General features: G+C 41.7%; 1 protein-coding gene across 7 annotated transcripts in view; it reads right to left on the bottom strand.

Annotated features, from left to right (window-relative positions):
* The window catches only part of LOC130358518 (WD repeat-containing protein 49-like), a 148,293-nt gene that overhangs the window by 18,453 nt on the left and 114,984 nt on the right, over positions 1 to 14,856 (bottom strand). For all 7 annotated transcript variants that reach the window (XM_056561861.1, XM_056561863.1, XM_056561859.1 and 4 more), the window contains exons 23-27: positions 11,398 to 11,490; positions 11,257 to 11,315; positions 9,354 to 9,495; positions 6,422 to 6,461; positions 2,660 to 2,748 (exon numbers count right to left, since the gene is read on the bottom strand). In XM_056561861.1, coding sequence (XP_056417836.1) covers positions 2,660 to 2,748; positions 6,422 to 6,461; positions 9,354 to 9,495; positions 11,257 to 11,315; positions 11,398 to 11,490 — 423 coding nt within the window. The remainder of the gene's footprint in view (positions 1 to 2,659; positions 2,749 to 6,421; positions 6,462 to 9,353; positions 9,496 to 11,256; positions 11,316 to 11,397; positions 11,491 to 14,856) is intronic.

Raw genomic sequence — 14,856 nt, 5'->3', positions numbered from 1 at the left:
CTCATTTCCTATGTGCCAGGATGGTTGGGGCCCTCATCTCCTATGTGCCAGGATGGTTGGGGTCCTCAACTACTATGGGCCAGGATGGTTGGGGCCCTCATCTCCTATGTGCCAGGATGGTTGGGGCCCTCATCTCCTATGTGCCAGGATGGATGGGGTCCTCATCTACTATGTGCCAGGATGGATGAGGTCCTCATCTACTATGTGCCAGGATGGATGAGGTCCTCATCTCCTACGTGCCAGAATGGTGTGGGTCCTCATCTCCTACGTGCAAGGATGGGTGGGCTCCTTATCTCCTACGTGCCAGGATGGGTGGACTCCTCATCTTATACGTGCCAGGATGCTTGGGGTCCTCATCTACTACGTGCCAGGATGGTTGGGGCCCTCATCTCCTATGTGCCGGGATGGTTGGGATCCTCAACTACTATGGGCCAGGATGGTTGGGGCCCTCATCTCCTATGTACCAGGATGGATGGGGTCCTCATCTACTACGTGCCAGGATGGATGGGGTCCTCATCTACCACGTGCCAGGATGGATGGGGTCCTCATCTACTACGTGCCAGGATGGTTGGGGCCCTCATCTCCTATTTGCCGGGATGGTTGGGGTCCTCAACTACTATGGGCCAGGATGGTTGGGGCCCTCATCTCCTATGTACCAGGATGGATGAGGTCCTCATCTACTACGTGCCAGGATGGATGGGGTCCTCATCTACCACGTGCCAGGATGGATGGGGTCCTCATCTACTACGTGCCAGGATGGATGGGGTCCTCATCGCCTATGTACCCAGTGTAACTAAAGTACTATGGGCATCTGCTTTCCGACCCTTATGCTATGTTCACATGGCAGAATTCCAAGCAGAATTCTGTGGAAATATTCTGTTCCAAAACATCTGTCATGGAAATCCTGATTTTGAGGTCCATAGAAACAATAAACATTGTTCATTGTTTCTGCGGATGCCATTCCAAAATATATTGCTGTCTACGAAGAATCCATTCTCGAGCTGTCCTAGACCCCAAAGGAAATTCAAAACCTGCTGTAATACCTAAGTTTTTTTTTTCTTCCTTCGGCTGCTCCTTGGTTATGCAGACAGGAATAGTCCTTGGTAGTTCTTCCTGACTCATGGGCCAAGTTGGTAGCTTATCGGCTGCTAAAATGGAGTAAAGCAGAGGACATCTAACCTGTCCCTGTTCTGGCGTGCATCAGACATCATCTTCCTGTATAATACACTGCACCTCCAATGTGTCACCATTTTTGCAGATTGTATGGAACTGCTTAGTTTATTTTCCCTCCTTCGCTGCTTCTTCATTCTCAGGCTGACATTTCAGCATTTTACAGTTTAAGGTAGGGTCACATGTGACATATTTTGCTGTGCATTTGCTCCTGCATATTTTCCTTCCCATTAAAATCAATGCATAGCAAAATTAGCTGCAGAAAATATGCAGCAAAATACGGCACGTGTGACCCAACCCTAAAAGTAAAATTTCTATGCACCCTATTTGCATAATTCACACCAAGTTATTTTTCCCATAAAAGTCTTATTTTTTATGGTGTACAGTGGACCATCAAGTTACAATATTAATTGGTTCCAGGACGACCATTTTATGTTGAAACCATTGCATTGTGAGACCATAACTCTATGGAAACCATGTAATTGATTCTAAAGCCCCAAAATGTCATCCAAAAATAGGAAAAAGTGAGGATTAAAGAAAAATAACTAGAAAACGAATACAGATTAAGCAAGTTCTTACATACAAAAGTAATAAAGATCTGCTGGGAGCTGTAATCACTGTCTATGTAGAGGACAGGAGCTTCTTCAGGGTCCTGTACAGTACACGCAATGTCCCAAAAAAAGTTAAATGGAGCCGCCCTCACCTGGTGTCCACAGGAGCAGCTACAGTAGTACAGAACATGTAGTACCTCGCTGTACTGTAGGGGGCGCTACCAGTGCTATCAGTGCATGCACTTCAGTAATACAGGTGTTTTTAGCAGTGAAATTCCCATTCTGATTGGTCAGAGCTTCCAACCATTGACACGTTTCGCAGATTTGTCCTGTCTGGAGCATTGTATGTTGTGTCTGGTTTCAAGTTACAATTGTCCAGAAAGGACCAATGTTTGGTAAAAAAAAAAATGTAACCTGAGGCCATTGTAAGTTGAGGGATAATTGTACCTGTCTGTCTATGACACGTACCGATAGGTCTCTTCCTCCTTTGCTATTAAAAGTTAAGAATCTGTAAAGCATTTTTCTTTATAAAGAAACTGCATGAGAAAATGTAAAATTGTCTCAAGGTTCATGAAGGTTATACAGGGGTAAACCCTTCTATCTTCTTAAACCCAGTACCATAATGGGGGCCTAGTGTAATCTTTATTGGCTATTGAACCTTAGTAGTTAATGTTACAACCACAGCCAGGGCTTCTCTAATAATTTTTCACTGTGGCCTTACCAGCCAGAGCATTCTAATGCCTGGTCCTCACCACTGAGGTAAGAACGAAAACTTAGTAAAAAGTATCTTAATATACTTAAAATGCCTTACCAATAACTGGGTCAGGTGACTGTATGAGAAGCACAGATTAAGACACTTTTGTACAGTATTGTTACAAAAAATGGACTAATCTGCAAAAAACAGGATAGGATTATAGTAATACATAAAAAGCACAAACCTATAAATTCTCCATCAATGCTCCAGAGCCGCGCTGTACAGTCTAATGATGATGATAAAACAACTTTATCTTCATCTATCACTTCAAGGCTAAAAAATAGAAATAAAGCATTTTTATAGGTCGTAAACAGGTTTGGACACAGCATAAAAAGACCCTGTAGATATAATGCATAATACTGAAGAGATATTTTCTTTATAAATATATATGTTCAGACTGGTGTAAAACAAGAAAAAATAACTGTATTTTTCTTCCCCGCTCCCCCTGTTCTGATGGAATCAGGTCCCCACTGCGCAGCATTTCTTGATGTCAGTGTGGGCACAAGGAATTGTCTGCTCAACCTATCACAGTGGTGTCTTCTATAACTGTAGTGGCAAGTATGCTCCTAGTAAAAAATAAGCCCCTTTAACAACTCCAGGAGAGCCTCATCTTCTTGGAGAAGGGCTGAAATGTGCAAGTTTTTCACACAGGGAAACTCTTGTATTTCCCTACTGTAGACACACAAAACACAATATGGGTCCAAATGTAACAACATCTACTTAGACTGTTTTATTTTTTAACTTTGAAATATAATCAGAGACAATAGACATATTTAGGAAAACTGTCAGCTCGTTCACCCACACTAAACTCAATATGCTCGGTGATAGTGTGGGTGAACTGGAGTCTATACAGGGATCATTTATTTTCTTGTGTGCCCTGGCCACTGAGTACCCCCCCCCCCCCCCCACTAAAGTTGTGTTTTCGGTCTTCTCAGTGGCACTTTGAAGGTGGGTCCCCCGCCGCCTGTCTCGTTTGGTGTCCTGGATGCACAGCTATCACCTCATCAGGACGTGAGAGCTGCATAAAAACTTCAGGCGCATCCGCTCTGCAGACAGAGAGGTGCGCTCAGGGGACATGTGACTCCATGTCACTAGGACGTGGGGTTGAAGAAAGTTAATATGCAAACAACGGGGGAAGGCTGTACGGACTCCTGTTCACCCACACTATAACCCAGTATATTGGGTTTAGTGTGGGTGAACTGGCTGACAGTTTTCCTTTAAACGTATTTACACGATACTATAGTAAGAACTGACTCCAATCTGGTCTGCGCCATCCCATCCACTTCATTAGGTGCAGCACAAGACAACCCCCCAAAAAGTAATGGATTTGCAGGAGGCTGACACAGAAAATCTCCTTTTCTTTCCTGACTGATTCCTCTCTAGTTTTCCATTCAGGTCACACAGGTTGTCCTGCTTCTTCAGGATGGCACATCTATATGTGCCATTGTAAGAAGATTTGCTCTGTCTCCTAGCAGTCTCAAGAGCATGGAAAAGATATCAAGACCTTGGCCAGTAGATGAGTAGAGCGGGACATGGATGTAGAAGAGAAGCAAACCTTATTATGTGAGCAGTAAAACCTTAAGCTGGTGCACAGTGTCCTGTGTTCCACCTAGTGCAGGACTACACCCGGCCTCATGTAGCTTAAAGGAAAACTGTCATATGTTTTGTCCCGCACTATCCACAGGTACCTGTGGATAGTGCGGGAGACGCTGGACATTTTGAGTCCTACTTTGCCCGGATCCGCTGGCCGTTCACCCGTTATAGCTGGTTTTCGGTATATTCAAGTTAGCTGCTAACTGGCATGGGTGGGGTTACTGCCTTCATCTGGCACTGTGACGTAACCGCCGTCTGGCCCGCAGCACCGCCCAGCTAATGAATATTCATACGTTGTCTTACACTCTCTGTCTCATCTCGGCCGAGTCCTGGACGATACTGCGCATGCGCGGAATTCCCCCGTGGATAGTGCGGGACAAAACATATGACAGTTTTCCTTTAAGTCTGTAGGCACATCCTGGTTGACAATGTCATTGATGCTATTAACTGGCCCTCACATTACTATGGTTCACCAAGTTGCACCACAGACTGTCTAGAAGCTCACTCCATGTTTGGGAATAGAGTCACCAGGACGCCAGCTGCCATCTCATGAGAAGCATTAATACAGTAGTTGCCCTGATCATAGTCATGGATTCTGGATCCACTTCCAAATTTTTTACTTTAATTTTCCTAGTGTGATTTAGAATCCAAACCTCCATTGGTTTATTACTCTGGCTTCCATTGACCACTGATATGTCATTTTGTTTTCAACACAATACATATCAGTAAATATTTTCTACTTAAATGAATGATGAGATTCGAACATTTTCAATTTTATGAAGCAGTGTATCAACTCCTAAGGTTCCTTAGCTTAATACCAGCGCCTTGTAAGTAACGGTATATAAATGATGCTAATTTGTAGTCACATCATTTTGCTTTGTTGGTCTTTAGATCTTCAAAGCCACCACTTTCTTGTCATATTCTTTTGCACTGTTATGTTTCAGATCTTCACAGCCTTCACCTTCATAGTCTCATTCTTTTGCATTGGCTTCATATCTCCATAGACTTCACCTTCATGGCTCCTGTTGGTACACTCAGGGATACTCTTCCTCTTAAGAAGAATGCAGTCTTTTTACGAAGCAAATGGAAAAGCTTTTATTTGCCAACAGTCGCTTCATGAAATGTTACTGTGTGGGCGATGTTTACGACAGATTTTCCAACTAGATTAGTTTGACAAGAAACACAAATGTCTCCCACTTTTAAAATGATATGCCTACACGTTTGGGATGTACTCCAAGAAATCCAAGATTATTAATATCACTGAGAGACACCCACTTATTAATTGGCAGAAATCATAGGCATCAAAATCTGAACTGTACACAAGGATGAGGAGGTGGGATATATGCTAGTGGGGGATATAAAAGAAATCGTATGGAGAAAATGCAAATATGTTATTTTCGTTTAGATATTTTTATTGTTTTCTTTACAATAAACCAAGGGATACATAAAAGAAGAAAAGGGGAGGGAGTTAAAAAACAAACAAATGACACCCAATGCAGGAGAACAATTGTACATATAATATAGTATGAAACACCTGAGTGTCTAAATACAACTAAGGGTGGGTAAGGCTATGTTCACACAGCAGAATTTTTTCTCGGAAATTTCGATGCAGTAGAGTGCCATTTTTTTCATTGGTATTCTGCTGCAACATGCAATGGGGAGGAGTTAGTGAGTCGTGTAGAGGAGAGGAGAGTGATTGGAGGTCCAGTTCAGACCTCTGCTGATTGACCTGTACATCACCAAATGAGGACAAGCCTAGAAGACCCAGTCCAGTCAAGTTCAACTCAGCTTTGGGGACAAGTGCCAGAGAGCCATAGGGCCCCATAGCCAAAGCAATGGATAAGGTGAGTGAAGATTATCTGGCCACAACTGTCCGTACAAGTCCACCCTGGTGGTAAGCACCGCATTGGATTCCACACAGTGAAGTGGCAAGAGTCAGCTCCCTAGTCAAGTCAAAACCTAATTCAAGTCAAGTCTCAGTCAGTCCAGTCTAGTCATGTCAGTCAGTCCAGTCTAGTTCAGAACAGTCAAGTCACATCTTAGTCGGAAAGGGTACAGGTCCTCGAGTGCTATTACAGCAACTGTGGTTTCCTATAGCATCCTTCAGCGAAACTGCACTAAAAGGTTTACAGCAGAAAATTCACCAGCAGAACCCATTAACTTCAAAGGGTAGTAATATAATCAGCTACCAGATTTTCCCCTGGAATTCTACAAGAGGAAATTCAGATGTGGGAAACCCGCTTCGTATGTGCTATGTGTGACCCTAAGTCCTGGGAAACCCCTTATCTTCCATAACTACATATTCTCAATAATATCATACAAATTAAAAAACAAGTGTAGCAATCTTACTCACTCAGTTATTATGTCCACGTGAGCCCTCCAGTGCTTGACAACTACAGGGATACAAACATGTATGTAAAACTATAAAACTATTTCGGTTAATGTTTTTTTTCTTTTAAAAGAGTAATGGTGTATAGATTTCTGTCTGGTAGGCATCCTAAGAATAAAGTGTAAACAGCGCTGCTGCCCATATCTACTTACAGTTCTAGTGATATGCCATCACTTCATGTGATGGTAAGAAACCCTGAAGTATATCAGGATCTAATGATTATATACTGGGGGGTTGATTCTTAAATCTAACATTAGCAGATGAGTAGCTAATGGTTTTCATTAATCTATGTTCTACACAATTTCTTCTTTTTTCTTAGAACAAAATAATATTAAAGGGCTTGTCCAGTAAAAGAAACAACCTGTTTATGGTGTCAAAAAGTATAATAAAGTAACTTACTAATATAATGTTTTTAGCCATAGTGCAAAGATCTCTCCATATCAGCTCTGCTCTTTCCCTTGTAGCCGTGACATCACATCACATTCAGGGCTCCCTCCCTTATCCTCCTTCTCTACCTGTCTGCTCAGGATAAAAAAAATGATGTGAAGAGGAGGAGCTCATATTACTGTTCAATAGGTTTTTAGGACAGAAAAAAGCCTCTCCCAATCACATTAGTTTCCACCAGAGCAGGCTCACTGCTGAAGAGGGGGAGCAGTAATATGGAGCTTCCCCTCTGCACATCAATGGTCTCAACCTTAGCAGGCAGAAGGGGGAGCAGTAATATGAGCTACCCCTCTTCCCATCAATGGTCTCCATCTGAGCAGACAGAAGCGGGGGGGGGGGAAGCTCAGAATGTGACCTGATGTCTCACCTACAAGGGAAAAAGCAGAGCTGATATGAAGAATCTGTGCACTATGGCCAATAACATTATAAAAGTAAGTTGCTTTATTTTACTATTTGACACCATGATACATGCTGTCTTTCACTGGACAACCCCTTTAATGTGTATGTAAAAGGATAGAATTTTTGTTCTGAACTTATTAAGACCCTCTTCCCTCCTTCCACATCTCCCTTCCCTTGGTGATATTTAATGTACGTTTCTTTTTAATTATGTAATTTATAATAAGAACTCATCTAAATGATAAAAATCCCTTGTATTCTATAGCCTGATGACCCAAGTGACTCGATTAGCTCATGTCTAATGAGAATATTTGAAGTCAAGGAGTTCTATGACTATAGGAAAGCACATAGCCCCGGGCTGAGCTCTGAGGTGACTGCTAATATTCTAATATACTAAACAGACTTGCTCTTAAGCTTGTAATCAGGAGGATTCTGCTGATCTGTGTAACCCTCATTATTAGTGCCTCTTTTCTACATCCTTCACAATAGGAAAATAGAAGAGGCTCGGAAGGTTATGTGCACTTTCGCAACAATTGTTTTATCACTTCAAAGTGATAAAATAATGAAGCAACTTTGCAAAAAGTTTTGAATAAAAAAAGAATTCTATAGTTCAAACCAGTGTTCCCCAACCAGTACGCCTCCATCTGTGGCAAAACTTCACCTCCTATTATCAGGACTATGGAGGGGGGATTAATTATTGTAGATTTAGGTGAAATATTTTTGTACCCCATCTTTTGTGTGCTGGTAATGTTAGGGGGCACTAAAATTTATTAAATGGTCGCAGGGCATTTAATAAATTTCGTGCAGGCCACATTTTCTGAAAAAAAAAAATTGCCCCATCATTTTGCCCTCCCGAGGTATTTTTTCAATGGCATTTTATCCCGTTTCCTTTTTTTCATCATATAATTTATTCATGTGATGCATCATGGGATTTCTACTGAAGAATTGGGGGGAGGGGTTCACCCAAAAAAAACACCATGAATTTGAAATCTACATTGTTTTGTTTTTTTCCTCCCATAGAAGTTAATGGGAGGAAAAGTTTACTTAAAAACTAGCCCTAATAATGCCATAAAGTCAAAGGTCAAAAAATGGCAAAAGAAAAAACACCATGTGGGTCTGGCATTTCATACAGCAAGTGCAGCATTTTTTAGGGCATCCCCTTCCCCCAGAAAAAAGCCAGGTGGAATCCTAGCCTAAGATTTGTTAACCAGGCACCTATTTCTATTGAACGTGGGATGCGTGACCAGAAAAAAAACAACAAATTAGTGTCACTTTTTGATCTTAATCTTGCTCTTTAATGGGTATTAATGGGTATTAATGGGTATTAATGGGTATTAATGGGTATTTAATGAGTTTCTTGCTCTTAAATGGGTATTCCGGGCAAGAATATGTTATCCCCTATCCAAAGTATAGGGGATAAGATGTCTGATCACGGGGGGCCCGCTGCTGAGACCCCCCGCCATCTCCCTGTAGCACCCGCATTCTATGCGGGTGCTGAATCTCCAGCTTTGGAAACCTCCAGGTTTTCGGAACTGGGGACATCATGTCAGGCCACGCCCACTCCCTTCATGTCTATGGGAGGGGGCGTGACAGCCACCACGCCCCCTCCCATAGACATGAATGGAGGGGGCGTGGCGTGACATCACGTCCCCAGTTCCGAAAACCTGGAGGTTTCCGAAACTTGAGATGCAGTCCCCGCATAGAATGCGGGTGCTGCATGGAGATTGCAGGGGGTATCAGCAGCGGGCCCCCCGTGATCAGACATCTTATCCCCTATCCTTTGGATAGGGGATAAAATGTTTTTGCCCGGAATACCCCTTTAAACTATAAGAAAAGTCTCTGCATAACAGAAGGCCACAAACTATACCAGATGTGGGCACTGCTCGTGATCCTATTATAGAACATCAGAATGACATTCTAGAAAATTCTTAAATAAATACGGATGTTTTTTAAGAATGAAATTGTTTTCTCTGCTTAATATTTTCTTCTCGCTTGGGTCTCTAAAGTTTCTAAAAATATATAAATAAACAATAATATTTTAATAAATGAAACTTACATGGTGGAGGATCCTTTTCAGGTCCCTGGACAGCATAGTCTTTGATGTTATAAACATAGATATAACCAATGTAGTCTGCTACAAACATCAGCGAGTTGTCTTTAGTAACGGCAAGACTGCTGACCTGGCACCCGGTCCTAGACTTAAAGGAGAGAAGAGGAATTCCCTGAAAAAATGGTTTATTTAATAGGTAATTGCAAATGACAGTTACGTAACATAATCCAATGATTTGAATTGCCCCATTACAAATGAGAAGAGTTCTTGTAGCTACAACTGTGAGTTCAGGTCATCAGATCTGGGGTCAGAGCAGGACAAGGGGCTGTAATACAGACCCAAAAATGCATTCATACTATACTAGGTTGAACAGTGTCCCTTCCATTAGAAAAAAAACTTTCGATATGTGGTGGAGACATGTAAAAGGTTTTGATCGGTCACAATCTGAGTGTTTAGATTTCCACAGATCTGTACAACAAGCAGGGAGAAGGGCTCCGTTGTGCTCTTCACTACCCAGTTGCTACACTAGATTATAAGTCTTTAGAGATTGTCTCATGCTGAGAGGAGGAAAAGGCAGTGAGTCGGGGAAGAAGCACATAACTGGATGCTTCTCCCAGCTCGTTTTAGAGATCTATGGGGAAACTAAACACTCAGACCCTGACTGATCAAAACTTTTGACACGTTTATGACTAACTACAATGTGGCATAGAGTATCGTGCTATCAGTCTCCTGGATGTTCAGTATACAAGAGGCAGTGATCGGCACTGTATTGCTTTCAGCCACGTAAGCTAGCTACCATAGGGATCACAGCTGCAGCATAACACAAAAACAGGACCACTATAACCAGCTCTACCCATTAACAAACACATAAATCCAATGGCAAAGGAAGAAGAAATGTGGCACTAATGATGATAAGGTGCATTAAATCCATAACGCAGGACGCCAGACCCTGCGGACAGGTAAGTGAACAGCCGTTTTCATGCCAAGAAGAAAACTGTCCCACCACTGAAGCGGTCTCCTCATTGTTAGTGCCCCCCTTCTTTCTTCCTTTGAAGTTGGAGTCTCCTGGATGTATTTGCCTATTCCTTTAATGCCTTAAAGGGATATTCCGAAAATGCTGCAAAAGCATGTCGTATTGATAACCTGTCCTCCCCATATCAGAAACGACCAAAAATGCATTTATTTGGGGGGTCCTATTTCTGTACATTCTGGTTGCTTAGTATTACAATTCCCAAAATGCATTGGTTCCCTCAGCCCTTCATCACAATCCTCCTACCCTGCCAGCTTCCCTCCTACAGCAGTCCTGCTAGTTCCCTGATAGAGCCGTAGAACATTGCAATTCACAGCAGACTATTATACGATCAGTGAGGTTGCAGCATCTGCTGTATTCATCCATTGTCTGCTCCTCTTCCTGTGACATTGTTCAGCATAAGGCAGTATGCTGTAAGCACACATCATTCTTTACTAAATGTCTCAATAAAGTTATATGAGTATATAACAGGTAGATGGTGATGTTTGTTGAAAGGGCTGGCTACTGCTCACGTACAAGATCCAGCCAAGCATCCTGAGACAGGAAAAGATATGTGTTGTCTTGGGAGAGAGGGGGACCTAAAGACAACACCACACTGCCAGGGAAAGGACTACACAACTCCATGTCTGGAGTGAATTATACAAAACCATGCTGAAGCCAGTACAATTTCTGATAACACTAATACAGTATATTAGTTATTTATCTTGGGGTGTTATTTAAATACAATTTTCTGAAACCAGAATACCCCTTTAACACCCTCAAGTGCAGAAATCAACTGAAGCTCTTTGATAATATTCTGCTATCCTGATATCTATGCTCAATTTTTTGATAGTAGCAATGTATTTCTGACATATATATGTTATTTAGAGGGACACTTACTGGTTTAAAACTTGCAGCCAGTTTTCCTCCTTGGAATATATTCCAAAAATTGACATAACCTATAAAACATACATACATTGTGTTTACTACCCAGCATAAATGCAGACTTTATGTAACATTCATTGTATTTTTATGTATTACCTAATGGTCCATTGGAGACAAGTGAGGCTGCTCCTTGTAACTTCACGGTCCGCGTTTTCAGAAACAGAATTTTGCTAACACTTCTGTCGGTTACTGGGGAGAAATATTTGTCTTCAAATTAGAACATTTCTATATGATCTTTTAAAGGGAATGCGTCCTCAGAAAAAAAAATACCTACAGTTTTCATCAGTTTTTTATGTTTAACAGTTTTTTAAAGAAATGCTTATTATTATTATTATTAATAATCATTGTTATTCACTTTACTCACTGTATTTTCAATAATCTTGAAATCTTTAAGCAGTTTTCATTCTAGCCATAAGGTGAAACTTTCTGTACTATCTATCTATATATATATATATATATATATATATATATATATATATATATATCTCTATCTATCTATCTATATATATATATATATATATATATATATATATATATTTTTTTTTTTTTTTTGCAATCTCACCATTATCATCACATTCAGAATTACAAGGATACATGACACCAGTATACAGATAAGATGGGATCAGGCCATTCTCAGTAGGTGATAGCCACAGCATCCCTCCTCCCCCTCTCTGCACTATGACTGTTCAGACCATTCTTAGAAACCTGAACTCTCCCATTGAGTTCAATTAGTCTTTTCCAGTCTCTTGTTTCCTATGCCTAGGTAGCTGCTGTAAAACATATTTCTAAATTCTGTTAACAGAGTAGATGCTCAGGCAATATGGCTGCCCCCATAACATTTTACAAACCATAAAAAAAAAAAATACAATGAGAAAAAAACAAAATATTTCAGTATAGGGCTCTAATCGGTCAAACAAATTCTCCCTTAAAAATCTCTCCTGTCGCCATCAAAGGGGGAATCATTTAATTCAACAGAAACAATATCCAGCTTTCGGCTTCCTAGTAGCAGTTAAAAGTTTCTGCGTTAATTAAAAGGGTTTGTCCACAAACAAAAAAGATAGCACCCCAGCCAACCCAAGATGGGTGGGAGGCCGAAAACTCTTGTTTGTCTTAGAAAATGTACAGAACTCCAATTAATATTATTGGGCGCTGTGCAAAAGGCAGAACAACAGGAGTAATACAAATTGTGTTAGACATATAATTTGTCTGTTTTCAGGTTCCCAACCATCTCCAGTGGCAAGATGACTGGGGAGCCATGGTTTGTATCTGTGGACCATAGGAACATAGTTTTGTATTAAATAAATGAGAATATAAGGTGCCTCAGAAAGGGCATAAATACATAGGAAATAACATAGTTCTACCCCTCTAACATTACTGGTCACATGGAATATTGTGCACAGACAAGCAGTGAGCTGTATACTAGATATCATAGGTGCCATACCCAGCTCAGGGACAGACTTGGTTGTTCCCTAGAACTGAATATAGAAAATAACCAGTTCGGGCAAGATACAGATTACATCGTGACCTATACATTTTCTAACAGCAAAAATAGAAGCAAATTGCTCAAGTTTCTTTAAAACTTCAGCCCTCAAAAATCCAGTATTAAATCAACATGGCTCCGAAAGTGACCTACATTTAAAATGCAGCATTACTTTTATGTGCCGTTTTCATAGAAACAGCCTGAGAGCTTTATAAGAAAGTTGGCCATGTCACCCATCCTATGACATAAGTATGAGGACCTGTCACTTATTATTGCAGTAATATTATTGGCCTGGCACTCTTCATAATGGAGTTTTTAGTATTAACAATACCTGTAAACTACACAATCTCTCCTTCGGCGTCCTCAAAAACTAGGAAAGCAGACAAAGCTCCCAGGAGCCATGTACAGTGACCCCCCGACCTACGATCATTTCATGATACGATGGTCTCTCAGAGGTCATCGCATGTTGAAGGCAGCATCAACATACGATGCTTTTGTATGTCGGGGCCATCGCATAAACGGCTATCCGGCAGCGCAGACTGCTTCAGCTGCCACCGGATAGCCGTTTATGGTGCCCCTTGTGGTCCGCTGACGATCACTTACCTGTCCTCGGGGCTCCGGCGCGTCCTCTTCGGGATCCCCTGCATCGTCGCCGCTCTCCATCGTCGTCATCACGTCGCAGCGCATGCCGTCCCGTCATCCAATAGAAGCAGCGTGTGTAGCGACGTGATGGCGCCGACGGAGAGCGGCGATGGAGAGCGAGGATGACGAGGAAGCAGAGGCCTTGCTGGAGCGCCGGGGACACCCCGGGACGCGGCAACAGCGATGGAGGGCGACATCCAGGGCAGTGGTGATGGTCCAGAGTGGCGGGGACAGGTGAGTACAACTTTCTATGCCAGTGGTCTTCAACCTGCGGACCTCCAGATGTTGCAAAACTACAACTCCCAGCATGCCCGGACAGCCGTTGGCTGTCCGGGCATGCTGGGTGTTGTAGTTTTGCAACATCTGGAGGTCCGCAGGTTGTAGACCACTGTCCTATACTTTACATTGCACGGATCCCTCAACATACGATGGTTTCAACAAAAGATGGTCCGTTTGGAACGGATTACCATCGTATGTTGAGGGACCACTGTATTCTTATACTCACCCCACACCTCTCCTGGTGTTTATCCCTACAGAAGGCCTCTGCAGAAAATTTTCTGATGCCAGCGTGAAGAAGACTTCAGTATGAAAGAATGAGAAGGGGTGAGTATCGGCACGTCTAGTCTAGGGTCAATAAAAGGAAAGGGCACTGGTCTAAGGTGTGTGTTAAAGGGGTCTGTATTAAAGGGGCACTCCACTGGGAAACATTTTTTTTCATCAACTGGTGCCAGAAAGTTAAACAGATTTGTAAATTACTTCTATTAAAAAAAATCTTAATCCTTTCAGTACTTATTAGCAGTTGTATGCTACTGAGGAAGTTCTATTATTTTTTCATTTCTTTTCTGTCTGTACACAGTGCTCTCTGCTGACACCTCTGTCCATGTCAGGAACTGTCCAGAGCAGCAGAAGTTTACTATGGGGATTTTCTCCTGCTCTGGACAGTTCCAGACATGGACAGAGGTGTCAGCAGAGAGCACTGTGGACAGACTGAAAAGAAATTGAAAAAGAAAATAATTTCCTCTGTAGTATACAGCAGCTGATAAGTACTGGAAGGATTAAGATTTTTTAATAGAAGTAATTTACAAATCTGTTTAACTTTCTGGCACCAGTTGACTTAAAAAGACCTAAAAATTATTTTTTTTCCCACCGGGGTACCCCTTTAAAAAGACTGGAGGCTGGAATCACTGCCAAAGGTGCTTCAACTTAGTACTGAGGGTCTTAATACTTACGTCACTGCAATATTATAGTTTTGCTTATGCGCAGATTAAATTGTAACATTCTTTTATCACATTCTCATTATTGGGTATTAGATGCAATTGAACAAAATGTGAAAACTTGAAAGGGTATGAAAACTTTCCAAATGCACTATAATAAAGTAGCCATATGAGCTGGTATTATGTATTAAACTGTAGCATCCTCTCTAGACATCTTCC

The sequence above is a fragment of the Hyla sarda genome, chromosome 2, assembly GCF_029499605.1.
Source record: "Hyla sarda isolate aHylSar1 chromosome 2, aHylSar1.hap1, whole genome shotgun sequence".
NCBI lineage: Eukaryota > Metazoa > Chordata > Amphibia > Anura > Hylidae > Hyla > Hyla sarda.
Note: the sequence above shows the minus strand (reverse complement) of the source record. Positions and strands in the feature narration are given on the sequence as shown.